General features: G+C 48.0%; 4 protein-coding genes across 11 annotated transcripts in view; 1 reads left to right on the top strand and 3 right to left on the bottom strand.

The window, feature by feature from the left end:
* Positions 1 to 5,372: 5,372 nt before the first annotated feature.
* Bacc1 (BPTF associated chromatin complex component 1) lies at positions 5,373 to 8,162 on the bottom strand. 5 transcript variants are annotated; one of them, XM_005332748.5, is made up of 6 exons: positions 7,996 to 8,152; positions 7,720 to 7,814; positions 7,026 to 7,127; positions 6,179 to 6,369; positions 5,865 to 5,969; positions 5,373 to 5,633 (listed from the first exon to the last, which is right to left on the bottom strand). In XM_005332748.5, exons 1-6 carry the CDS (start codon positions 8,014 to 8,016, stop codon positions 5,569 to 5,571), a joined length of 579 nt encoding a protein of 192 aa, XP_005332805.1. In that variant the 5' UTR covers positions 8,017 to 8,152; the 3' UTR covers positions 5,373 to 5,568. The 5 variants fall into 5 exon arrangements, with proteins under 5 accessions (XP_005332805.1, XP_005332806.1, XP_013217184.1 ...); XM_005332749.5 differs by having other exon boundaries at positions 5,373 to 5,629; XM_013361730.4 differs by lacking the exon at positions 7,026 to 7,127 and having other exon boundaries at positions 7,996 to 8,162.
* Positions 8,163 to 8,344: 182 nt separating this feature from the next.
* Rnasek (ribonuclease K) lies at positions 8,345 to 10,193 on the bottom strand. The gene is made up of 3 exons (XM_005332747.5): positions 9,970 to 10,193; positions 9,202 to 9,278; positions 8,345 to 8,678 (listed from the first exon to the last, which is right to left on the bottom strand). The coding sequence occupies exons 1-3, from the start codon at positions 10,045 to 10,047 to the stop codon at positions 8,537 to 8,539; spliced, it is 297 nt and encodes a 98-aa protein (XP_005332804.1). The 5' UTR covers positions 10,048 to 10,193; the 3' UTR covers positions 8,345 to 8,536.
* Positions 10,194 to 10,319: 126 nt separating this feature from the next.
* The window catches only part of LOC106145117 (uncharacterized), a 133,646-nt gene continuing 118,717 nt past the window's right edge, over positions 10,320 to 25,248 (top strand). For both annotated transcript variants that reach the window (XM_078042747.1, XM_078042746.1), the window contains exons 1-4: positions 10,320 to 10,576; positions 12,444 to 12,525; positions 15,888 to 16,098; positions 18,269 to 18,307. In XM_078042747.1, coding sequence (XP_077898873.1) covers positions 16,063 to 16,098; positions 18,269 to 18,307 — 75 coding nt within the window. In that variant the 5' untranslated portion in view covers positions 10,320 to 10,576; positions 12,444 to 12,525; positions 15,888 to 16,062. The remainder of the gene's footprint in view (positions 10,577 to 12,443; positions 12,526 to 15,887; positions 16,099 to 18,268; positions 18,308 to 25,248) is intronic.
* LOC101963440 (polyunsaturated fatty acid lipoxygenase ALOX12) lies at positions 11,321 to 24,294 on the bottom strand. Of its 3 annotated transcripts, XM_005332746.4 has the most exons (14): positions 24,044 to 24,292; positions 23,307 to 23,508; positions 22,081 to 22,162; positions 21,855 to 21,977; positions 21,631 to 21,734; positions 21,232 to 21,392; positions 18,420 to 18,563; positions 17,415 to 17,624; positions 14,776 to 14,862; positions 14,375 to 14,544; positions 13,718 to 13,839; positions 12,751 to 12,851; positions 12,458 to 12,628; positions 11,321 to 12,339 (listed from the first exon to the last, which is right to left on the bottom strand). In XM_005332746.4, exons 1-14 carry the CDS (start codon positions 24,179 to 24,181, stop codon positions 12,160 to 12,162), a joined length of 1,995 nt encoding a protein of 664 aa, XP_005332803.2. In that variant the 5' UTR covers positions 24,182 to 24,292; the 3' UTR covers positions 11,321 to 12,159. The 3 variants fall into 3 exon arrangements, with proteins under 3 accessions (XP_005332803.2, XP_077898871.1, XP_077898869.1); XM_078042745.1 differs by lacking the exon at positions 18,420 to 18,563 and having other exon boundaries at positions 24,044 to 24,294; XM_078042743.1 differs by lacking the exon at positions 21,855 to 21,977.

Here is a 25,248-nt window from a genome sequence, read left to right as displayed (position 1 = left end):
CCCTGGCTCTCCAGATGGGGAACCTGGGGCGGGGTCTCCGTCTCTAAGGCGGGACCTCAGAAACACCAGGTGATCCTAACGTGGGGATTTGGGGGGCCTCTAATAGTAAGAATTGAGGATGTGGGTGTTGGAACTGGGGAGATTAGGGATGTCCGGGATGGGAAATAATAGAGGCTCTGGGTAATCGGAGGACCGGGACAGCGAAAATTGGTGTATTGGCTTTTGGAAGAAGGTGTCACATCACGACTCCCCCTTCCAATGTACTATGTTAAGGGTGAAAAGGGGGACACCAGGTTTGGGGGAGGCCCTAGTGGTCTTCCGCGGGGTCTCAGATAGTGGAAGGGTGTGGTGTGAATGACAGGCTCCTTTGGCAGGGCCCACAAAAAGGGGGGCTCTGACCGAGCCGGGTAGGGAGAGGGCGGATATGATTTCTAGTTCGTTTCCTTCCATTGTCCTGAGACCGGACGGCTCCGCCAGCTGCTTCCCCTCGAGGAGGTGGGGAAAGCCCCGGGTGGGGGCCGAGAGACGCTCAGGAGACCTAGGCGTCCGGCCTCCCGCCCCAACTCTCTTCTGAGTCCTTTTAGGGATTCAGAGAGACCGACTCCCGCCCAAAGCCCGCTCGCTCGCTGTCCCCCAGTCCTAGCTCAATAGGTCCTCGAGCACCCGCCGGTCGGCTACGCTTTGAGGCTGGCGGGACGCCGGGGTCCAGCGCGGCAAGTAGGCGAAGCTCGGCAATGTCTGACTCTTTCCACGAGGGGGCGGACGAGCACTAGCCTCGCCTCGCCCCGTGGTTTCCACCCGGCTGGGGTTGTGCACCGACTAAGGGGACTGGATGGATTTGGTCTTGGAGGCTGAAACTTTGGGCTTCCTCCCCTTTGCGATGGTTTATTTTGCACTTCTGCCTCTTAGAAGAGTTATAGAAAAAGAGAGGTAGAGTTAGGGACCCCGGGGACTTTCCGTCAGGCTGGGTTTCCTATGGAAGTGGGAAACCCAGGACTTTGGGAATGAGGGGAGTGGGTGAGACCAGGAGTAGGGCTTGAGCCTGGGGGCACAATGTTTCTTTTTCTAATCAAGATATTCAAGATATCTAATAAGATATTTTTCTAATCAAGATATTATTTTTAGTAAACACTAATATGAAAATTGGGTAGGGTAAACCGAAAGACAAACAGAGAAGAGTGAAAGAGAGAAGGAGGGCCTGACAATTCTAATTTTAAAACTGCTGATCTGGGAGATCATACCCTCATATTTTGTTTGGGGAGACTTTGCGGGGGGGGGGGGGGCAAGGCTTATTTGGAGAAGAGGGACAGACCAGCTGCAAAAGAGGACCTCTTTGGATTTGGTCTCAGAAGGGTATACAGTTGACCAGGAATTATTAAGTATTTACCATGGAGTTGCATATCCAGGCCTAGAGCTCTCTGGTCAGATTTGAAGTTGTCTTTACTTGAGTGCATGAAAGAACAGCTAAGTGGGAATTGGGGATGACTAAGGACACAGAATGGTGAGGTGGCTTTGGCATATGAAGGTTACTTTGGTCTCTGTCCAGTCTGGTGGTGAGAATTAGGCTAGGGGCTCCCTTTGGTATCAGGATAGAATGTTATCTGGTCAGTTATGGGGTGCCATTTGTTAGTGGGTGTTGATTTGATTGTTACAGGCAATGGGGCTGTAACACTTTGGGTACATTTGGGTGAAGCTGGGGGATAGATCATTTGGTTGAGGGTCTATGGTATGTTTGAGGCAGGAGGATTCTGACACCTACAATTTGGAGTCCGTATCCATCTCTGTCATCTTGGATTATCAGAAAAGCCAGAATGCTCATGCTGATTTTGGGGTACAGTCTTTTGGGGTATAAGTGTCAAGACCCAGACTAAATTGTTGAGGACATGAAATTCAGTTTGGAGATTTTTGTTTTTAAATTACTTTGAGGAGGCACATAATAGGAAGCTGAGAGCAAGTTTGAAGGCTTTGTGTGGTTGGGTGGGGGTCTTGGGGGGTATAAAGTTGTATATTTGAATCATGTGAAAACTTATTTTGAGGGGGAGGTTATTCTTGTGTATGCATGGATAACTAGGAAACTTTGTCCAGGGGGAGCTATAAGGTGAGGTCCCTTAGGATAGAAGACTAAATTTGGGGGTATCCTTATTTGGGGCTGTTTTGTTATACTTTGGGTACGTTTGGGTGAAGCTGGGGGATAGATCATGAGGTGAGATTGATTTGGAGGTTCCTTTGATTTGGAGCACGTTTCTGAGTTATCTTTCGCTTAGAGCTCCCTCTCACCCCAGATTCTAGAAATTTCTTTAGTGAACCCCTAAATAAGCACATGATTTGAAGGGAGAAATTTGGAAAGGCCATGATGCCTCCTGATGGACTTAATACTATGTGGTCTGGATAGATCTGAGAGAGAAGAAGTGGTTTCAGACTCCATACCCCACTTTATTTAGGGAAAACACTTAAGTTTGGGGGAAAATGGGGTGTCTTTTAGTAAAGTGGACACCCCTGAGCAGGGCAGTGCTGTTGGAACTGTGGCAAGGAAAGGTGGCAGTGGGGGTGAAAGGAGGGGATTCCTGTACCCTGATTTTCTAAGATAACAGCCCCAAACAGAAAGCAGGCAGAGGACTGGAGTGTGGGTGAGCTGAGGGGGGAGGGGTTCCCAACGGCAGCAGGGGCTAGAGGGTGAGCCAGGCCAGCTCTTCCCGCCTGGGTCCCTGCTCTCTTCGGTTCTCCTCCCCTCTCTCCCTCCCACCGCCCACCCCCCCAACCCAAGGAAAAAAAAAAAAAAACTGCCTGTGCAACAGCAATGGCAGATTCCAATCCTCCAGGCTTTCCTAAACCACCACGGAGACCAGCCAGGGGGGAGGGGAAGGGAGGATCGGGCTTTCCTGCTTCCTTAAGACAGGAGCAATGAGCTTGACCTCCTGGCCCCTAGCCCTTTGAGGAGTGCCCCCCCTGGTCTGGAAGCCAGGTGTCCTGGACCCTAGCCCCCAAGCAGGGGGGGGCCCTGGAGAGACGGGGAGGAGGAAGGAGGGAGTGACTTCCAAAATTGGCATCGGGACAGAGCAGGGCTGGCGGGAGGCAGGCGAAAGACGGAATTTTCCTGAAAAAACGGGGGTATCTAAGGACCCCAAATTTGGGGATCTAGTCCAGGACCGTCTTCCCAACATCCTAGATTTTTTTGGGATTTTTTGGGGGCCCCGGGACCCCTCTAGATGGGGTGAGGAATGTAGTGTTGGGGGAATCTGACTGGGGCATTGCAGCTGCCTCTCCCGCCGAGTTGGAGACGGATGGGCTGGGACGGGTTTTGGGGGGGTGTCCCCAATTTTGACTGGGAGTGGAGGAACCCCCTTCAGAGCTCTCTTGTGGGGGTCCCCCCTCCCCAGGGCACTCCCCAGTCCCTGAGCCAGCCGAGAGGAAGGAGGCCAGCGATGCGACTGGGGCGGCTCCTTTCTCCTGCACCCCAAATGTAAGGGATGCACCCCAAAATTTGCTCCTTTCAAAATAGGGGACCAGGATCTCAGGGGAGAGTAGCTGAGGTAAGTGGGGAGGAAAGTGTCCCCTGTTTTCAGGAGAGACGTGGCGGGTTGGGGGGGAGGTTTGGAGGTGCGTGTTGGGGTGGGGTTGGGCTTTGTCAGTCTTGGAATTGGGGGGATGATTGGAGAGTCTTTCTCTTATACCCCTAAACTGCAGCCCCCCAGATGGAAACTGAAGTCTGGGAGCAGAATGCTTCCCAACATCCCCAACCTTTAGAATAGTGTTTGATTTCTCTTTCACCCCCACAAAGACTCTGCCGAGGGTGGGAGCTGGGGATAGCTACTGTTTTGGGGCTCTGGGGGAGCAATGAGGAGCAGGGGGCCTTAGCAGTGTTTAATGTAGGACAGATAGGGGTCTCGGGGAGGGAATCTGGCAACATAAGGGGCCTAAAAAAGACTACTTACTTACACCATCTTAGATCTTTTTGATTGTTAAAGAGTTTTGGGGGTGTGTCGGAAGGGGGTTGGTAAAAGATAGGATGGGATATGGCAGGATAACATTGGGTTTTACAGGGTACTATTTTGATTTGCAGAAGGGATTTTGGCCCTTGGATTTTGCTTTCTGGGAGGTACTTTAAAAAATGAAGTCCTGGACAGGAGGAAAAGGCTAAGGGAAGGCCTAGGGTTGGGGGTGGGGAGAGGCATGTTTGTCTCAGCTTAAACGTGGCTCTCTGGGGTGGGCCCGCCTGCCTGGGCCTGGTGGATAGGCTGGTGGGTGGTGTTGTGGGGGTGGGACATGGTCCTTGGAGGGCCATAAGGGACTGGGAGCAGCACTGGGGGTTGAATATCTGGCCTTCAGATCCAGATAGCCCCCTTCCTGGGCCCTGCTTCTCCCCTTTCCCCCTGGCCTCCATTTCCTGCCTTTGGCCTCCATCTTGTGGCAGGCCCAGGGCCCAGGGCGACTTCCGGCCCCCCTCTCTCAACCATGTTCCGGCCCCACCACCTCTGGACTGCCAACTCCCAACCCTGCTGTCCTTGGCCCTCTGTCTCTCCTAGCGTTTCTCTTGGGTTCTGACCCAGGGAGGGGAGAAATGGACACAGGAAGCCTTGGGACTCTGCCCTTGCTGAGTCAGGAGGCAGTTTGTTGGTCACCCCCCAGTCATTCCCTATTTCCTCTGCCCTTGATCCCACCCTAGGGATCCACTGAATTGAGTTCCTTCAGAGGGAAGATGGTTCTAGTCTTATTACACTGTGAACTCATCCCCTAGGCCTCTCTCCTTCCAATTGCCTGCTCAACTCCTGTCCCTGGTTCCTGGTTTTCCCCAACCTTTTGTGGGGCCATGTTTGCCTTTTATGCCTTCTCTGTTTCCCTGCTCTTGGGTGTGGGGGGGTCTTCATAGCACCATCTTGTGCTCTATTCCTCTCAACCCACCCGTCCTGCCCCCGCCCCAGCAGCACACTGTGGTTTGTACGGCACTGTGGCCACGTCCAAACCACACTGTGGTGTTAGAGCGAGGGTGGGGGAGGCACCGCTGAGGCCTGGCCCTGGAAGGCCACCCTGGAGAAGCGACACAAGTATCTGGGGCCTTGTGGCAAAGTTCTTGTGAGGTGGGGAAGAAAAGGGTATGAAAGCATTGGAACAGCTCCTTTAAAATCTCTAGGATAGTCTCAGGAATACTGTCCGCCAGCAACCCTGGGAGTAAGTTCTGGATCCAGAGAGCAAAGTGGAGTCTTTGTTGCCCACACCCAGCTCCCCTGGCTCTAGCAGCACAGAAATATTGGCACTGGGAAGTGAGTCTGCCAATATTGGCTGTGCTGCTCCAGGCAGGGTGGTGAGAACTACTGAGGAGGGGCCGAGCCCCTGAGGGCTAAGGAGAAGTGAAGGAACAGCAGCTGCCAGCACCATGCTGAGAGAGAATCTTTATTTTCTGTATAAAACTGTCCATCAGACGTAAGTCAGGGGTTGAGGGCAGATGATTATCAGGGACAGCCAGGTGACAGTCCTAGCAGCCTTCCTTCCCTCTCTCATGCAGGCCTCGTTCTGAGTCCCAGGTGATCCACAGGTCCAGGGTGAATAGTGAGAAGGTCAGAGATGGAAGGCTCAGCAGGAGAGTAGAGGAGCATCAGCAGAGGTTGTGAGAAGGCCAGAATCCAGGGTCAGGCTGTCTGGAACAGGAAGTAAAATGGACAGAGATGGAGCAAGTCCCAAGTAGTTTCCAAGACAACTCCCACCTCTCCAAATACCCTGCTTCTTACTGACCCAGTCCCTGGCACTGTGAGAGCACCTTCCCTTCAAAGCCCCTGAACAAGGGAGATGCTCTTGCTGACACCCACCCCTGCCATCAGGTGACCACTTCCCCCCAACCCCAGCCAGTGTGGGAGGAGGAAGACTCCTACCCTGGTCGAAGTTGAGTTTCTTGGCTGGAGGAGTTTCTCCTAGCCCTTCAATATCCACCAGGTCACTGTTGGCGTCCGAGTCATTCAGAGCACTGAGTGTCACATCTGGGAGGGGGCATAGGCTAGGTTCTAGGTTCCCTGACTTCTCCCCTCCCCAGTTTTCCAAAGCTTTGTGCTCTACCTCCCCCATTCTGGAAACCACCCTAGGGAGAGAAAGTGAGATCTATCCTTTGACCCAGGCCCAATTCTCTCACTGAACCTCAGATGGGACCTTTAACCCGTACCCTAGACAGCAACAACTCCACAGCCCTCACCAGCCTTCTGTTTCTTTATGGGGGGTCCCCCGGACTCTGGGATACTGGAACTGCTGGGTGGAGGGGCAGCTGGAGGAGGCGACAGGACACCAGATGCCACCTTCTTGGGCCCTTTTTTGGGTGATTCAGCTGGAAGGGGGATGCCAGAATCTTCATATACTTTTCGTTTTACAGTGGCCTTTATCTGAGCCCTGAAGAGAAGAGACAGCAGATTAGGAAAGGGGTCAGCAAGCTGAGGGAAAAGGGGAGGGCAGGGGTAATGGGTCACTCTGAAGGAATTCTGGGAGCCCTACATAAGAATCCAGGTTAGGGCCCCAGGCCTCTGGTAGGGCTCTCATTTTTGTGAAACTCTGTACTCAATTAGGGAGATGGAGTGTGAAGAGTGGAGTCCCTGAACTGAGTAGCCAAAAGGCCCATTCCCTAATCCTCTTCTGGGAGAGATGTATGGATGTGTAGTGCCACCAGGTAAGGCTTGGTGATTTAAAGGTAGACTGAGACTTACTAGTAGATCTGGATCAACTATTTCAGAATCACAATACCCCTGGAAAAATGAGAATCTCAAAAGATCTATATAAATCACCAGGGATTCCCATTATGAAATACAATAATTGAGTAGCTCAGGCACCCTAAAATAAAATTCTTGGAAGGTTCTGACTACCATCGCATTTTAGGAACTTTTGACCAACTGCGACAATTCTTATATTCTTTCAGTCCTCAAGGGAATGCTAACAAAACTAGCAACACAGTAGGAAAGATGCTGAACTGGGAGTTCTGAGGAAGAAGGAATAATGGGTAAGGAGGAAGAAAGCTGCCCACCCCCCTTTTTCTGCCAGCCACCCTCCCTCACACTGTCCGTTCCTTGATGACACAGCTGATGTGATTAAGATCGTCCCCAAATCGCTTCACAGCAGCCCTCAGCATCTCTATCTCCGTCTCCGTCCACTTCGCACTGTCGGAAGGGGAGAGGTGGGGTAGCAAAAACGGGAGCAGAAGGGAGTGGATCCAGCCCACGGGCTGTGCATTCCACAGCCAATCAGCCTTCTGCCCCCAATCTCTGGGTCCCCTTCCAAGGACTAAAAGGGGTCCTACTTAAAAACAAAACAAAACAAAACCTCTGGGGACCCCTCCCCCCACGACATGAAACTGCATCCACCGCTAGAACACTTTTCTCCTTCATCAATGTGCAACTGCTGCAGACGGCCCACTGACACCAACTCAACAAGTAGGGGTCTTACAACAGCACCCCTGAAAACGGTCTGCAGCAGTTTGATGGAATTTTATATGATTTGGGGTGGGTGGTAGTGGTGGTGGTTTGGTCTGTCAGTTCGCAGCAAGGGACAACTGAAATTATGAATCAGGTGGTGGACCTGTCTGTATCTTCATCTGTCATTCATTCAACGATCATTTATTAACACCTACTCTGCGCTGTGCCAGGCACAAAGGGAAACTAACATTTGCCCCCGCTCTAGAGAGGATCTGTGTCTGTGACAGAGTCCAAGCGTCCGCGCCCGGCGTCCACGTCCCAGCCTGGGCTCACGTACCCCGCGGGGGAAGAGTCGGCCACGGGATGCAACTGCATCGTCAGCTCTCCAAGCTTCGTGAAGGCGGCGCCGGCCGCAGAGAAGATCTCTCCGACCTGGGGGCGGGGCAGTATTACGGGGGGCCGGCGCACAGCCCCGGCGCGGTCCCGCCCGGAGACCCTAGCCCCACCCTAGATCCGCGCCCGCCCCCAGCCCCGCGCGAAAGAGCGGGAGCCAAGCAGGGGGCCCGCCCCTCTTGTGGCCGCCAGGGAGCGCTGTCCGCGAGGGAGGTCGAACCTTTGTGGACGCTGACGTCATGGCCCCGCGCACCTCCTCACGGAGACGCTCTGCCGCCGCCACCACGCGAGCTGGGACCACGGAGAGCCGGGCTACTTAGCCGCTCCGGCCCGGGAGCAGGAAGTCCCACCCTCCCCGTAGCTGATTGGCTCAAACCCTGCCGCTCTCCGCCCTACCAACCGCAGTCGCTTAGGCGGCCCCGGCGCTCAGGGGAAGGAGAGATGGGAGACGTCGCCTCACTTCCGGCCGGCTTCACTACACTTCCTTGGAGTGGTCGGGTCTCTGCAGTTACAGGCCGACCTCCAGCCTTGGCCCGGCCCGCCCCGTCACTCAAGCACAGACGCGAAGCTTAAGAGAGCAGTTTCTCTTTATTGTGATACGGTCAAGCCGAGGGGCTGGACGCCAGAGCTTGGAGAACCGGGGCTGCAGACTCTCGCCAGGGGGACCCAGTTTTCCAGAGGATACCAGAATGGACGGGAGGAGACCTGGGATAGGGAGTCTTTAAATAGAGGGAACTGGGGAGGGGAAATTGGACCGTCCTCTAGCGCACCATGTATTCCTTGCGCTTATTGAGCCGAACTTGGCAGAAAGAGAAGCCTCCGAGGAGGAGGTAGAGGCCCGCGGCGATGAAACAGTTGTAGCTGACTTGCTCGTAAAGGTTGTAAATTTTCTGAGGGCCATTCCTGAGGGAGGGGATTAAGCAGAGAAGTGTCAGTCATTAAGAAAATCCAACAGTTACCGGGCATTTAGTATGTGTCAGGCACCGTCCCAAGACCCTTTATGTATATTATCTTATTCAGTCTTCTGGATTAAAGGATTTATTCCATTCTAATACTCCCTTTGCAAGACGAACCCAGGCACAGAAAGGTGAAGTAACTAAAGAAGCCGCACCTAAACTGGTGGGTTTTAGGAGAGACGCTGAAGCCTGATTTCCGAGACCACTCCTAAATGCATCCCATTTTTCTTTTATGGTGCTAGGGATTGAACCCAGCACCATAAAAGAAAGCGCGTAAAGCGGTATTCTACCACGGAGTTACAATCCCCAGCCTCTAACCACATTCTAAATAGAGAAACTCTCCTTTACCAGTACTCCATCAGGGCAGGATGTTTAATCCAGCCTCCTGGCAATTTGCCGCTTACAATTCTGACCCTAGGTCCAGCCACTTTTCACCTGCACCCGGCTCCCTCCTACCCCAAACCACTTACTCAAAATCTTTCTCCGTGACGGGAACGTCCTCAATTAACACAGCGGAATGGACGTTGAAAAATATTCCAAGCATTATCTGAAAAAAAGGGAATATGTAAGTTGTTGAACTCAGGCAACTGTGTTGCTGGTCACTCCCTAAATCCCTTTCATTTCTAATGTTGACCCAACACCTGTGCCTGGGATTAACCAGAACGAGCTAGTAGTATGAGTGGCTGTAGCTGGATTCGACCTCAGCCACCTGCAACAGGGCGAGAAGTGGGGACACTGAGACGAAAGGCTGGGACAAGGGCAGGAATAGTTAGCAACTCTCCCAGGAACTCAGACTATACTTCCCAGAGGCTTCATTATCACGAGACAGGGCGGAAGAGGTGAGGGAGAACAGGCACTTCATATTATTTATGGAAGTCGCCGCGGATAAAGTCAAGGTGGGGGGAAGGCCTCAGTTACCAATTTCAAGAGGCAGTCCCTTTCCCCTCTTAGTCTCCATCCAACTCATGCATCTCTGAAGACCCCAGCTCTTCTTTTTCTTACTTTAATCCGCAAATTTACCAGCCCTGGTTCCCATTCTAGGCTCTAGCCCCAGCACCTTCTCGCTCTAATTCCCTATTTTCTAATCTCAATTCTGTCTCATTCTCCAGCAACCAGTTATCCCATCAGCCCCTCCAGCCTGCCTACGCCTTTTAAGACCTGGGGTTTCCTGGCCTTCCAGCCCTCCAACCCGGGAGGTCCTCGGGCCCGCTCCGACTTCCGTCGGGATGTCCCCTCACCAACATGATCACTCCCCAGGCGCTGAGGACGATGCCGCAGGCGGCCAGCTTAGGCCCACAGCACAAGAGCGATGCCATGAAGAAGGGAACCAGGGATTGCGTGAGTGTGAATCAAGTGGGAACCTGATGAGAAGCAACCCTGGACGCTCCGGAGTTCAGAGCGCTGGATTTGGGAGCTAAAGCCGCGGACCGCGGAGGAGAGGGCGTGGCCTCAGGCCCCAACCATCATTCTGGGGGGCGGCAGCGGAGAAGATGGCGCCCTGGGGTCCTTCCGAAACTTCCATGGGAGGAGGTGGTGTCCGAGACAGAAGCAGAGCATCCAGAGGCGCTTTGTAATCTGTGTGGCTAGGGTTTGAGTATACAAGAGCGAGGGCTTAGGGTTTCTGGTCTCCCTCACATCCCCGCATCTGAATGGAAGTAGCTGACACATCACGTGATCAGACTGACGGGTCACGTGACGAGGAACTAGCCGTAGCCTTTCGGAAATCCCTAATTCTGGCAGGATCTTGGTAACTTGGGAAACGGGCTGTTAGGATGAGAAGCTTGGACTCCTCTCGTTTCCCCCTAAGACACTTTAGTCTGGGGCGGTCTCTGTGATGCGGAAATAGTAAGTGAGACGTAGAGATTTCTTCCGGAGAGCGCGCGTGTCTATCGCTTTTGTACTCCCCTCTCCCTTTAAAAATGGTTGTTCTGACACAGTGAAAGGAGATAGGAGCACTCCTGGAGGCCAAAACATGCTGTTGTGGCAAGAACACTTTAAAATTGCTGAGAGTTCTTGGCATTAGAGATGGTTCTCTTAAACAACAAAACTTGGGATACTGTATGGTTTTTATCATCTCTCTTGGAATACTGTATACTTTTGGATGTTGAAACCGGGAAAATCTGGGGTTAGAGAAAGTCCAGGGAAAGCAGATTCGATGAGCAAGTTGTGAAGGTGAGTAATCCTGCTACAGGTATTGCAGAAAGTAAGTACACAAAAATGTCACTTTGCTGCCCTGTTTACTAGAGAAAGTGATTGTAGGCCCTTTGTGTAAAGTACTACAAGATTTAAAAATATGAGTAGATCGCCCTCTCCCAACTCCAGAATGTTTCTGTATTTTACTAGAGCGATGCAGAATTGTAATTATCATTCAGGAACATAGGGATGTTTGAAGAATGCTTATTTTTTGAGAGCCTGGGTTTGAATACTTATTTTTGTTCAAAATTGTTCAAAAATATGTTAAAATGTGACAAAGAACACATTTTTGCATTAAGTTTGTTGTATCCATTCTACACAGAGCACAGAATAATTGAGAGAGATCATTTTGATGCTGAGACTCCAGAACCAAAGAAACACTGTTATAGGCTAGAATAACTTTGTGGTATTTTCCCATTTATTTTGTGCATAGTATTATCAAAATTGTTGTGAAAGAGAACTTGGATCCTGGGAAACATAAAGAGATCACTGAGTATTAAAGGACCTAAAAAGTGGCCTTGAAATACGAGTTTTGTATATCTTTTGTTTGGGACTGTCTGGAAAAGGAAGTCATTTGGGGGCAAAGATTTTTTATTCTGGGCTATTCAGGGAAGTTTGGGGTACGTGTCTAAATAGCGGAGTCAGGGTGAAGGGAAAATTGCCAATGAACTTTCAGCAATCTGTGAGTTGGCCACCAAACATGAAGTCTAGTTCCTGGAAAGGAGAATTAACAGAGGTAGTGAATTTCTTCTATCCCCAAACATGCTCTTGGATGTTTTGGAAGAAAGGTCAGGGGCTTAGGCTAGTAAACTATATAAGGACCAAGTCCAGTCTGTGGTCTCTGCATGTCCCTCAAGCAAAGTACTTTTTTTTTTTGTATTTTTAAATAGTTAAAAAAACCAAACTAATATTTTGTGATAATGGAAGTTCATATCTAAGTGTCCATAAATGAATTTTTATTGGAACATACTTAAAATAATTTACTGACATATATCATCTGTGTCTGCTTTCGTGCTACAGTGGGAGAGCTGAGTAACTGTGGCGGGGACTCTGGCCTAAATATTGCCTGGCTCTTAAATTTAGTACTCTCTGGGCTAGTGGTATACTGATAGAAAGTTTAGTTGAGGGAGGAATCAGATCCTTAGCAACAGAGACTTAGGAAAACATTATATTCAAGATGGACATTTCAGTCTTAAAGCTGATGTGACATCTTTCAGGTGGGGGCACCTTAGGTCTCAGATAGTGACACTGTTCTCTATGCGGCTTGGCTTCAGGTATTCATAAGGCAGGTCAAGTTGCTCATTCCGAGCTGTAATCTCATTTTCCAGGTTTTTCAGATCTGTTTGGAATTGGCTTAACACAGCTTTAGCCTGAGGGTCTGAGAAATATTCTTCTTTGTGATGCCCCAGAGGTACCTAAGAAGGAACAAAGGATTAGTTTCTAGTCTGAAGACAGAAGCACCTAGAGCCCATTCCCTAACTCTGATTTTCCTTTCCAACTGTAATTTTCTTCTCCCGAGGGTTCCCTTCTCACCATGTCTGGCTGGCGGCGTCCCAGATGCCATGTGATGGTCATTTGAAGACAGGACTGCCGGATATCAGGTAGTGACCCCATCACTGTGGCCAATGTTACATCTTCCTTGGTGGTGGGTGGGGGCATCCGCATTGTGCAAGGGGCGTTAGGGACCCAGGCATACCAGTCCAGCTGGGGGAAGAAACTGTAATCCTAGACTCCTGGCACTTAGGGCTTGAATCCCTCTCTCACCCTTCGATCTCCCAAGATCCAGACACTTGCCTTCAGGAACCTGGGCTTTCAACTATCCATACCTGGCCCTGGTTGATGGCCCCATGCTGGGCAGTGCATGTGAAGACACACATGGTAAGGAAATGGCAGAGTTGAGCCCGGGACTGGAGAGAGATAGGGAAACCTGGGCAGAAAAGGAACAGGATTTAGAGGCTTCAGTATAATAGGAAAGAAATTAAGGCTGATGCCTTAGTAGGTCTGTATTTTAGAATTGATAGGTGTTTGTTTATTTACTTAGGTATGTTTGTGTCAGACATGAATTTCTAGGGAGAGTTTGAGAAAGGCTATTTCTTTCTTGGAGATGAAAGTGTAGTGTGTGTGTGTGTGTGTGTGTGTGTGTGTGTGTGTTTGTGTGTGTGTGTACACGCGCGCGCGCACACACACACACACACATAGAGGAGTTGAGATAAACTAAGGTACTTTCTAGAGAGAGGACAAGATTGACCAATGAACTTGAGTCCCAAAGATCAGGGAATTAACTTCAGGTTTAAGCCACAACATATATAGTACTGAGGTTACATCTGGAAATGACCTTGCACTTTGGCAAATATGAAAATACCTGGCTCTTCTGCATGGTGGATAGTAGCATATAGGAAAAAGGAAGAGGGCCAGGTTGGGTTATTATAGACTTTAGTGGTAAACTTTTCCTATTTATATCTTCAGGCAGTACCTGAATGGGGGTACCACAAAGATAACATGTGAGTCCCAGCATGGACAGAACCCTTCACTGGCTCTGCCCTGGTTGGTTCCTAGGCCGTGGCAGGGCATCTATGACTGAGGTGGGGACAGGAGTAGGGGTTGATGGCCAGGGTCTCTGAGGAGGACAGTCCATGGGTATTTAGAATTTTCCTGAGTCTTAAGATGTGTGACTGGAATTTGTGTGTGGAGGGAGGGATATGATACTGGGTTGAGGTTCTGTCTCAGAGGGACAGGGCTGGGAAAGGGCTCTTGCAGTGTCTGAGGAGCTCCTGTCTTTGAGATGGATCTTACCTCTGTCCTGGGCCTGGCATAGCCCCACCTCTGTGATCTCTCGACACCAGGCCTGCAGCTCAGGGTCCCCCCTAACGATGTCATCCTTCTGGTAGAAGAGGTGGATGATCCCTTCCACATACCTGCCCAGAGAAGGGAGCTGAGCTCTCTCATGGCAGAGAGCTCCAGTCTCTGACCTCTATTCCTCTATGCTGTGGCCTCAGATCAACTGACTGAATCGGTACCTGAACAGATCCTATCAGACTTACTTTGGGACATTCTCCAGGGTTTAGTTTAAAAATTTTCTTTTGAGGTGCTGGGTATGGAAGTAGGGCCTCAGACAGGCTTGGCAAGTGCTCTACCACTTAGCTATACCCACAGCCCTCCCCAGGTTTTTGACATATTAGCATAAAGGAAGATGTAGTTTACTAGTTCTAGGTATCCTCTGTGTATGGCTACTATCTATTATTCCTAGTAAAGCCCTGATTCTTCCAGATCCCTCAGTCTCTACACTCACAGCTCTCCTCACCTGTGTACTGCACCCCTATCTCTTCATTTTTAGACCTCACCATCTCTTCATTTTTCCTTTTCTCTCTCTCCCAGCTTTTTCCCCATGCTGACCTGAAGCCAGAGCCCTACCCTCCCTCTCCCACCCATTTTTCAGCTCCTTCTACTCACCGGGCAATGATCTCCCAAAGCTGTAAAGCATCATGGGCATAGAGGGCACTTGGGATTCCCAGCAGGCCCCGGTCAGCCAGATCATCAGGAGGACAGAGGGAACAGTAGGTCAGCTGAACCATTGCCCGGTGGAGCAACTGCACATGGCCCCCTCCACCTGTGTTTGCTGCCTGGGATAAGAATTGACAGGGCTTGAGGGATGGAAGCAGAACCAGAGAATGATAGCCTGTTATGCAGGAAGTTCAAGATGGGGTTTATAAATTTAAAGACATGTATATAAAAGGACAGGACTTACAGTTAAGGGTCAGGACATTCTCATATGTCATCTGGAGTGCTGAAAATGGCAGAAGATTGCAGAGAGCTGGGTGATTAGGCAGCTCTGTACTGTATTCCTTCCTTACCTGATCAAATAATCCTCCATCTGAAATGAGCTGGGTTCGGGCCCGGGTGTTGATTTCCAAAGTATAGCGGATATGGGGGACCAGGAGCTGGAGTGGAAAATGTTGGAGGGCAGTTAATGGAAGCTATGTTTGGGTCCTTCATTGTAGGGCCTGGCACCCATCATGGTGGTCTGCTCCCTTATTGATGCTTTCATCCCTCTTGCTTCCTTGGTCTGTTTCTCTGATCAGTCTCATGTTCTTTAACTTCCTTGTGAGTCAGGCTCTGGAGCCACTTTGCCTTTGATACTAGGCCAAGTTTATAACCTCTCATCTACAATCTCCTCTTCTGTCAGTAGGGGGCAATAATAGGATCTCTTATCTCAGGGAGCTTTAGTGACGTCTGTGATTATGTGAGTGATGTGTGAAGAGTTGATAGAACATCCAGAAATTCTCCAATAATAACTGTTATCATTCTCTTTATTATTCCTACCTTGATTATAGGTGTACCCTATGAATCAGATCCTTTTGACTTTCTTTTATATTCTACAAACCTCATCCTCATACCTTAAACTAGCCTTTTTACATCTCTTTGTCATGTCACTATTGGTTTTGTTTTGTGGGTAGTTTGAGCAAGTAGTTTCAGTCAGAATTAGAGGGCTACATTGATCTACCTGCTTAAAGGAGCAGAGGGGCTGCTGTCAAATCTGTCCCCACTGCCACCTGGACACTGTTCAGCTACCTCTTTCCTGCTTTTCCTTGCCTATTAAAATAGGCTACGTGAGATGCTGGGATTGTAGTTCAGTGGTAGAATGCTTGCCTAGCATGTGTGAGGCACTGGGTTTGATCTGAGGATCAGACCACATAAAAATAAATAAAATAAAAGCATTGTGTCTATCTACAATAAAAAAAAAAAAAGGCTACCTGAACCTGGGACTTGCCTTTAACCTTAGCAACTTGGAAGGCTTGAGAAGCATTACAAATTTGAGGTCAGCCTTAGCAACTTAGTGAGACTGTATCTCAAAATAAAAAATTAAAAAGGCTGTGGATGTAGCTCAGTGGTAACCCTGCCCCCCACACATGTTTCTTTGTACCTTAGATTTATTTGTCTTCCTTTCTACCCAATTAATTTGCAGGTTTCATCCAATTTTGGTATTTATCTGAATTGTTGATGCTGGACACAGGAGAAACCCAAGTGATCATTATGTTATTAAGGTATCAAAGCAGCTTACATTAGTATGAAACTTTTCAGAAAGTTCATGAAAGATGCTGAATGTCATGGAAGGCCCAAAGTCCACATGAGGAGAGAAGATGCTTGAGGACAAACAACTCCTAATAATAATAAATGTAAGAACTATTTTTTTTTGTAGCATGTAGTACATGTTACATGATTGTTTTATGCCATTTTATCCTTTAACAACCCCATGAGGGACATCCTGTTATTCTCATTTAAATATGTAGACATTGGTAAGTACTGAAGCCAGGATTCAGGATTGCGACCCTAGCCATCAAAAGGTGGCCATTTTGATGATTGCAGGCTTCACCCTCCTATGTATCCTATAACAACTCAGCTATTTGCCATGAGAAGAAATTGTTAATGGTGAGTGATGACATTGTAGGATTGAGCTATAAAGGAGAATTATAAGTCTGAATTAAGGTTTCACTTAATAATATTGAGCAGAAGATGATGATGCAGGAGGCATCATGTGACAAATAAATTCCAAGATCCTTTTAAACATACTGGTCTCCATCTTGTCTATGTTCCAAAGAGGTGACCTTCAGGGGTCACAGCTATATTGGCCAAGGTTGGGAGGTCCAGATGGATGTCTTCAGCTGAAACAGTTCAGTTGTTCTCCATACCAAGTGCTTACTTGCATATCTTGCCAATACTTCAAACTCCTTGTTGCTTAAATCAAATATCTCATTTTACCCCCCAAACTAGCTTCTTTTAACTTTTCTATTACTCTGTTTCAAAGTTTCTGTTATTTTGTGCCCTTCTCTGCCATGTTCCTTATCTGAACATTGAGATTTTGAGAACATTTTCAAGCAAGCGTAAGTCTTACTTAGCTGTCTTCTGCCTAGCAGTAAACACTACATTGTTTCATAAAATTATAGTATTTCTAGGTCAGTACAACACATGGCACAAACTATGGGCTCCTACATGTCTCACAGAAGCTTGAACTTTTGATTTTTCTCTTTCCAGTCTTGCATCCGGACATGTTACAACTTTTCTTTTTCCTTTATTTACCATGTTTTTGATTTTTCATTTTTATTCCTGTGTAACGAAGCCACTAGTGCACATCTTTACCTGCTTTACTCTTGGGCTTATCTCCTTGTATTCTGATCTTTTGCTACTTAGCTGACTACTCTCTTGGGGTGGAACATTCTCCATCAGTTTATAGGTTGTCTCTTGTGATTTCAAACTTTAATTCCAGAAATTGTTCTTGATTGGTTCTTGGGGGCTTCTTCCTGGCAAAATATTAAATCTCCTAAGGTAGGAATAAAGCCTTTGTATTACTCCAAGGTATAAATAAGACTTTTATTTTACTAATGACATTCCATCTATACTGCAAGCTGATTCCTAGGCTGTTAGATCTTTGACAATTTCAGAGGGCTCCCTTATAACGTGTCTGAAGGAGTTAGGATAAGAGTAGAGCCTGTACCTTGAAAACAGGGTGCAGTTCTGGGAGGCACCTCATAGTAGCAACAGCGATGACCTCAGCCACCAAATGAGTGTTCAGCAAATGATACTGGAGCTGGTGCAGTTGGAAATCTGAATTTCGGACCCAAGACTTGGCCAGGAGCCAGGCAAGTGGAGGATCTGATGGCAGGAACAGTGTTGGGGTTGGGAAGCTGGGATTGGGAGGTTGAATCTGGGAGAAAGAAAAATCGAGTATTTATTGAACTATCAACTTTTGTATGACACAATCAGTATTTCTGAGGAAACAGGTGACTAAGCAAGACTGTTGCCTTCTAGAGGGTTATAATGTAGTAGGAGTAATAAGAATCCTTCCTCTCATCACTGGCTATGATTTTGTGGTCTTGTTGAATGCAGGAGAAACTGGAAGCAGGGAGTCCAGTAAGGAGGTTCTAGCAGTCTTTTAGGAGAAATAGGATGGGAATCAGAGCTCAGGTGGCAGAGAGGGAAGCAGAAGTTGGATGCGTACAATTATTGACAATGATAATAATTAACTGATTGTTTGATGGGAATAGTGAGAAAAAGGGTTATCCAAGAGAATATATATTCAGAATTAGAGGATGCTTAGAGATTAAATAATAGTTCAAAAAGTGTGCTCTGAGATGGAGAATCAGCATTATTTTGGAACTTGTAAGGAATGAATATTCTCTGTGCCTACCCCCAGACACTAAATCAGAAAGTCTAGTGGTGGCATTGAAGACCCTGTGTTTTAACAAACACTTGAGGTGATTCGGAAGCATACTAATGTTTGACAACTGATAGGTATAAGATGAGGATTCGAAGAGGCCATTATGATTCTTGAATAAGTATTTCCATTAGGTACATTGGGAAGACCAGGCTGTGAGCTGTGACATGAAGGTAGGTCTTGGTGTGGATGGGATTTGAGAGGCCAAAGTTAAGGGTTTGGGTCCTTAGGAGCAAAGGTTGATGTGAACAGAGAAGTGGGAATGAGATGCTCAGGGGGCCTCACCTGGATGACCATGGGTAACAGCTTTCCATTGGGCTCCATCTTCAGCATGACAAGGGGGGCAGCCAGATACTGCTTCTCTCCTTGGATCACATTGGCTGGAATTCCATCCAGCAGGATAAAGTCAGCCTCAAATAGGGAACCATTCTAGAGAAAGGAGGAATGTATCCATTTGAGAGTTCAAAAATCTATTCATAAAGAGAATCAATCTGACAAAAGAAGTAAAAGACCTCTACAATGAAAACTACAGAACACTAAAGAAATAAATTGAAGACGACCTTAGAAGATGGAAAGATCTCCCATGTCCTTGGATAGGCAGAATTAATATTGTCAAAATGGCCATACTGCCAAAAATGCTATACAATTTTAACGTAATTCCTATTAAAATTCCAGTGACATTCTTCATAGAATAGAAAAAGCAATCATGAAATTCACTTGGAAAAATCAGAGGCTCCAAATAGCCAAAGCAATCCTTAGTGAGAAAAGCAAAGCAGAAGGCATCACAATATCAGACCTTAAATTATACTACAGAGCTATAGTAACAAAAAATGGCATGGTATGGGCACCAAAACAGACATGAAAACCAATGGAACAGAATAGGAGACAAGATACAAACCCACATAAATAAAGTTATCTCATATTAGACAAAGGCACCATCAACATACATTGGAGAAAAGACAACCTATTCAACAAATGGTGCCACGAAAGCTGGAAATCCATATGTAGAAGAATGAAATTTAACCCGTCTCTCACCCTGCACAAAACTCAAAAGTGGATCAAGGACCTAGGCTTTAGACCAGAGACTCTGAACCTCCTAGAAGAAAGTGTAGGCCCAACTCTTTATCATGTCAGTTCAAGAACCAACTTCCTCAACAAAACTCGTAAAAGTGCAAGAAGTAAAATCTAGAAAAACTAAATGGGATGGTATCAAACTAAAAACCTTCACAGCAAAAGAAATAATCAAGAACATTAAGAGAGAACCAACAGAATGGGAGAAAATCGTTGCTACTTGCACCTCAGATAAAGCATTAATCTCCAGGATATACAAAGAACTCAAAAAACTTAACACCAAAACAGAAAACAGACAAACAAACAAATAACCCAATCAATAAATGAGCAAAGAAACTGAACAAGCACTTCACAGAAGAAGAAATATGAATGGTCAACAAATTTATGAAAAAATGTTCAATATCACTAGCAATTAGAAAAATACCAATTAAAATTATAGTGTGATTCCATCTCACTACAGTCATAATGGAAATTATCAAGAATATAACAGTAAATGCTAGTGAGGATGTGGGGACAAAGGAACACAAATTGGATCAACCATTCTGGAAAGCAGTATAGCGATTCCTCAGAAAACTTGGAATGGAGCCACCATTTGACCCGGTTATCCAATTCCTTGGTTTGTAACCAAAGGATGTAAAATCAGTATACTGCAGTGACACAGTCACATCAATGCTTATAGTGCTCAATTCACAGTAGCTAAGCTATGGAACCAACATAAGTGCCCTTCAACAGATGAGTGGAAAAAGAAAATGTGGTGTATATATACATAGTGGAATATTACTCAGCCATAAAAAGAATGATGTAATGACTTTTGCCTTTAAATGGATGGGTCTGGAGACTATCATGCTAAGTGAAATAAGCCAATCCCCAAAAACCAAAGGCTGAATGTTCTCTCTGATATGTGAATGCTAATACACAATAAGTGAGGTAGGGAAGAATAGAAGTTCAGTGGATTAGACAAGGGGGAATGAAGGGAAGGAAGGAAGATGGAAATAGGAAAAACAGCAGACTGAATAGGACATAACTTTCATATGTTCACATATGAATATATGCCACCAGTGAAATGAGATACTAATTAGAATAAGTTATATTCCATATATGTATAACATCAAAATACACTGTACTATCATGTATGTCTAAAAATAACAAATAAAAAAATTATATCCCTAAAGGGTCAGGGCAAAGGGCAAAACATTTGAAGACATTCAGTCCAGCTTAGCATCCTGCATCATCAGTTCCAGAGCCCTATTGGCAGAGCCCTACTGGTCCAATTCCTCTCATTTTAAAGTGAAGAAACAACCTAGTGAGGATAGATCTCTTGTGCAGGGATATGTAGTAGCAGATCTGGGTTCAGATCTAGGCCCATTTAATCCAGTGGCATAGGTGTTATCAACTGATCCCTTGTCCAGGTGGCCAGACCCCTACTCTGTCATCCCCTAATGGTCTGTCTCTGCTTTTGGCTCCCATCAGCTCAGCCATCCCTCTTCCACTCCCTATATAAATCTTACCTCCTCTGCCAAACATTCTACAGAGCTTCCCCCTGGATCCCACTACCACTGAATACAGCACACAGGCACGCATTTACACAAGATTCTGCCTGGACTCGGCCTCCTCATGTTCAGTTCATCTGTCCCAAATTCATCTCCTCCCTCACTCCCCAGAAAATCTTCCTGAATTTCTCCATCTGTTGGCACAGGCTTTTTTTTTTTTTTTTTTTGTGACCATGAATACTGGAGTCCAGGACACTGACATCAGCCAGGAATGTCATAGTTCCTCCTAACATCTTTGGCCCCCATCTGTGCCCTGAGGTGCCTCCTATTTCTCTGTTTATGCTGGGAGTTCTTAAAAGTTTTTCCCCCAATACTTGGTCATTTCTAGACTTTTTTTTTTTCTAACCCCTGAGTCTGCACCAAGGGGCAGCCTCCTTTCCCGTGACTTATCTTTGGCTTCTCATCTTCACCAGTTCTTCCTGCCACACTGCTAAGGAGAGAACAATGCCGAGTGTATGTGTTTGTGTGTGGGGTACCTGGAGTTCTTTCTCCAACTGGGCCTGAAGTTCCTCTGTTCCTGAGGGTAGCACCAGCCTGGATGGCAGAGAGGTGGAGCGTCTCAATAGCATGGGGTTGGCGCCATTGAGGAACTGGTAGCCAAAAAAGTCATCCTCCTGCCAGCACTGGTGGATCTTCTCTGTAGGGTGGGAGAGGGGTAGAGGAGGGAGATTACTACTTGGACATCCTTCTCCTTAAGGCCTCAGGGATTCAGACTATCCTGAGTCCCTTTCTTTTCATTCTTGAGGCCTCTGTGAGATCAGAACAGGAACAACATGTTTTTACTTGGCAAGGAGTTGTGGGGGACCTTGAAATACGATGGACGGGCCATCAAAAGGGACCATCAGAGGGTTTAGAGATCTGGGGGAGTCACTGACCAGTCAGGGCACTCTTCTGGCCCCAGAAGATCAGATCAAAGTCTTCCAGACGGTTCCAGCAGCTCAGGAGGGTGTAAACACGTTTGAGGACCATCTCCAGAGCCCTAGAACATATTTTGGGGCATGAACCCCTTGGCTCACCCCTCAGGCCCTCACCATATACCACCATTCTTGGATCTCCCAACTTTGATGCCACTCTGAGCTCCATCCAGCCTTTTCCTCACCCTGCCTTCAGTGCCCATTCGAAGTCTAGCCTCTTCTCCTCATGGAATCTCACATTTGGGTGTAGGTCATCCAAACAGTTTGCAGCTATTGTCAGGGGTATCCCTTCCTTCCAGGTGGCCCAGCTAGAAGTTTGGACAAAGCCTCAGGGAGGGTGTTGAGGTCAGTGATAAGGGCAGGGGCAGGGAAAAGGTGGGACAGTTGGGAGGGCTGTGGATAGGTGATCACCAGTAGATCTGTTGTCTTTCCTTCAGTTCCTTCTCCCGATGCTTCTGGAAGACGTCCAAGCCATTGTCTCCTGCCAGACGGGCTGGGGAGACATTAAGAAGATTGGCCACGTAGCTTTGGTTCTGTGCTCTCCTCTGCTGGTCCTTGACTTTCTTTTTATCACCAGATTCCATGTTTTCAGTCCTGTTCTATTGCTTTTATCTCTGACTTTCCCTCTCTTGATTGATTCCCTCTCCACATTTATCCCACTGTTAACCAGTCCTGTATTCCCAATTTAACTTATTTCAGCCCTCATTTTTGGCCTGAAGACAAAAATCTCATGTTTGCCACATTTTCTTTTTCCTTAACTCATCTTCTCCTATTTCATTAAGTGAAATTAAGTGACCCTATTTCACTTAATGAAGGTGATAAAATCTTAGTCACCTATATGTCCACACCTATTTGCTGTAAATATTGACCTGGCTTATTTCACATGTCTTATACCCAAAGTGCCACACCTTTACCTGTCCCTCAAAGATTGTTTGCTTTAATGATCTGATTTTATTTTTCTCGGACTTACAATTGTAGATTTTATTTATCGACTTTTTCTCCTGCTCTTACCTGTACTTAGACTCACTTGTCTCAAGTCATATGTGTCATTTTTCCATCCTTAACCACCTGGTCATCATTTGTCTCTATTCATCTCTCTCTTACTAGTTTCCCATAGTAAAAATTCAACATTTGCTGTCCTTATTTATTCCCACCTCACACCAAGTGCTCCTTGTCTTTTACAGTTGTCTTCCATTTTATTTCACCCAAACCAGCTCTCTTATCATCGTATAATTTGTTTCCATAGCTGTCTTCTGCTCACAGGTCACCTCCATCTCCATTCCACAGGCCCCTCACCTGTCTGTACCCTAACTTGTTCTGAGTTAAAGAGAGATCTTCATACTTTGCTTCTCTGTTTTCCTTTATCTTTGCATCTCCTACTCCCTGTCCTCACTTTGGAAGAGGGCCTCTCCAGATCACTTACCCCCTTTCCAGTCTCACTTGGAGCATCATGTATTTTGAGTAAAACTCAGAGACTTCATAACTTCTTGCTGTCTTGCATCCTGGAATCCCCACACTTCATGTGTGTTTCCATCTATCCTTTTTCTAAGCCCCGCCGACCTTCCTCATTTTGCCCCGCTGCTCCCAGCACGTTCAGAGGAGTCCTTGTGCCTACCTTCCCCATGCTGCCCTCTCACCTGTGCCCTCGGGCAGGCTCAGGACACCCTTGCCTTGCACCCAGCGGTAGCACGGGAACGCGATCTCCGCGGAGGTTCCCGGACCCTGCACAGTGATGCGATCGCAGAACCATGCGTCGTCCACCAGTGAGTGCTGTTTGCGCAGTTTCACGAATTGCAATGTGCCTAGGTCCTCCGGACTATCCAGAACAAACTCCTCTTTCTGTGGGAGCCAGACCTGCCAGACTTAGCCGAAGGGACCCAGAGAAGCCGCTTTGAGGGCCGAGCCGGCCCTTTGTGGAACCTCAGTTTATCAGGACCTAAGAAGACAGCCTCCCTCCCTTCCCCATTTGACCTGCCCCATACTCTGCGCTCCTCTCTGAGCAGTGCGCTGCCCTCTGAGACTTGAATTGATGATGGAGCATCATCATCTTTTAGTTTACCCCAATCCCTAAGCTGTCACCAAGACGGTATCTGGAGGAGCTTCACAGTCGATCACAGATTGTACGGCTACACTGACCCTGGGGCCATTTGGAGAAGGAGTTGGTGGCTGCCAGGACCAGGGTCTGGGTGAGGGAGAAGCCCAGATGGAGCCTATAGCTCCCAACCCTGTTCCTGACTTCGCTCCGGGAGTTCTAACTCTGTAGAACTCCCAGCCAGCGCGATTGCGCAGTCACTGGCCCCCAGTCTCCTGCCGCTTTCCCGTGTCTGGTACCCTCCCGGGCTAGGGGCCCGGGGCCCCTTTCTCGCAGGCTGACCTCTCCTCGCACGGGCCGCAGCTGTAGCTCCAGCTCTGCTTCTCCGCGCTCCCCGACCAGCCACAGGCGTACGCAGTTGTGTGACCCGGAGAAGAGCCAGGCTCCGGTGGCCACGCGGATGCGGTAACAGTGGCCCATGGCGACCCCAGGAGCTCAGGCAGGGGAGCTGGGTCCTGAGCGATTCCTGGGACCTCCCAGGGCCGCCGGCGCCTCAGGGCCAGCTCCAGATCTTTAAAGATGGGTCTGCGTCCCCGCCCTCCGCCCTCCGAAGTCCCCGCCCCAGACTAGCCTGAACCTGCGATTCAAGCCACACAGCAGGATGTGGGGAAGGGCTGTGCCTTTGGGTCAGGTCAGAGTGTGGCTGCTGGAGGAGAAAGGGACCCTGGCCAGGGTGAGGATGAAAGAATGGGTGCAGCGGGCCTCTCTGGACCTCCTAGGGAGACCTGAGGGCAAGAGCCTCCAGGTTGAACAAGGATGAGGACATTTCCCAGGGACCTGGAGGTCTTTGGGGGTAACTAGGAGAAAGAGGGGTGAGTCTATTTTCCAGGTCGAGGGAAGTCCATGCTGTTCTGGGCCGGGACCTGAGGACAGTTTCGGGAAGGCTAGCCTGGGAGGCTGTACTGGTGTCCCCTGGGGATGCTCTGTTGTCAGACTCCTGTGGTCCAGTAAGTCCTCCCATCCCTCATCATTACTGCTTTTGAGACCTGTCCTTCAATAAGTGACCAGGGCTTCTCAAGAGTCTGGAAGACTAACAGCTCAAGACTCCATACACACTTGTCTCCCTCTGACTCCTCCCTCCAACCTCCCCTTTGCTCAGATGAGTGCAGCTCCTTCACCCTCCGTAGGTTCCAGGTTAATTTTTATTCCCAAATTCTCTTCTGGCCTTTCAGGGTCTCAGGGTAGGAAAATCAGGAACAGCAGATGGTCTGGTGCTGGTTGTCCACTTTGTAAACAGTGAAAGGATGATGCAGGGCTCAGGCTGGTCACCCATCCAGGAATCAATCAGATGAAGTCCCCTGCATATGTCCCTATCTAGATCTTCCTGAACCATTTGACTCACAGCAGATGGATGTGTCCTGGTGGCTTGGGCTTTCTTGAGGCACACCAAAAAGATGTGCTGGTTACTGGTGGGAATAAATCATGGGGGGGCGGTGTCTAGTCCCACCTTCCAACTTCCAAAGCTTATACCAGCATCGAGTCCTTCC

The sequence above is a fragment of the Ictidomys tridecemlineatus genome, chromosome 3 (assembly GCF_052094955.1).
Source record: "Ictidomys tridecemlineatus isolate mIctTri1 chromosome 3, mIctTri1.hap1, whole genome shotgun sequence".
In the NCBI taxonomy this organism is placed as follows: domain Eukaryota; kingdom Metazoa; phylum Chordata; class Mammalia; order Rodentia; family Sciuridae; genus Ictidomys; species Ictidomys tridecemlineatus.
This window is presented reverse-complemented; position numbering and strand designations above follow the sequence as displayed.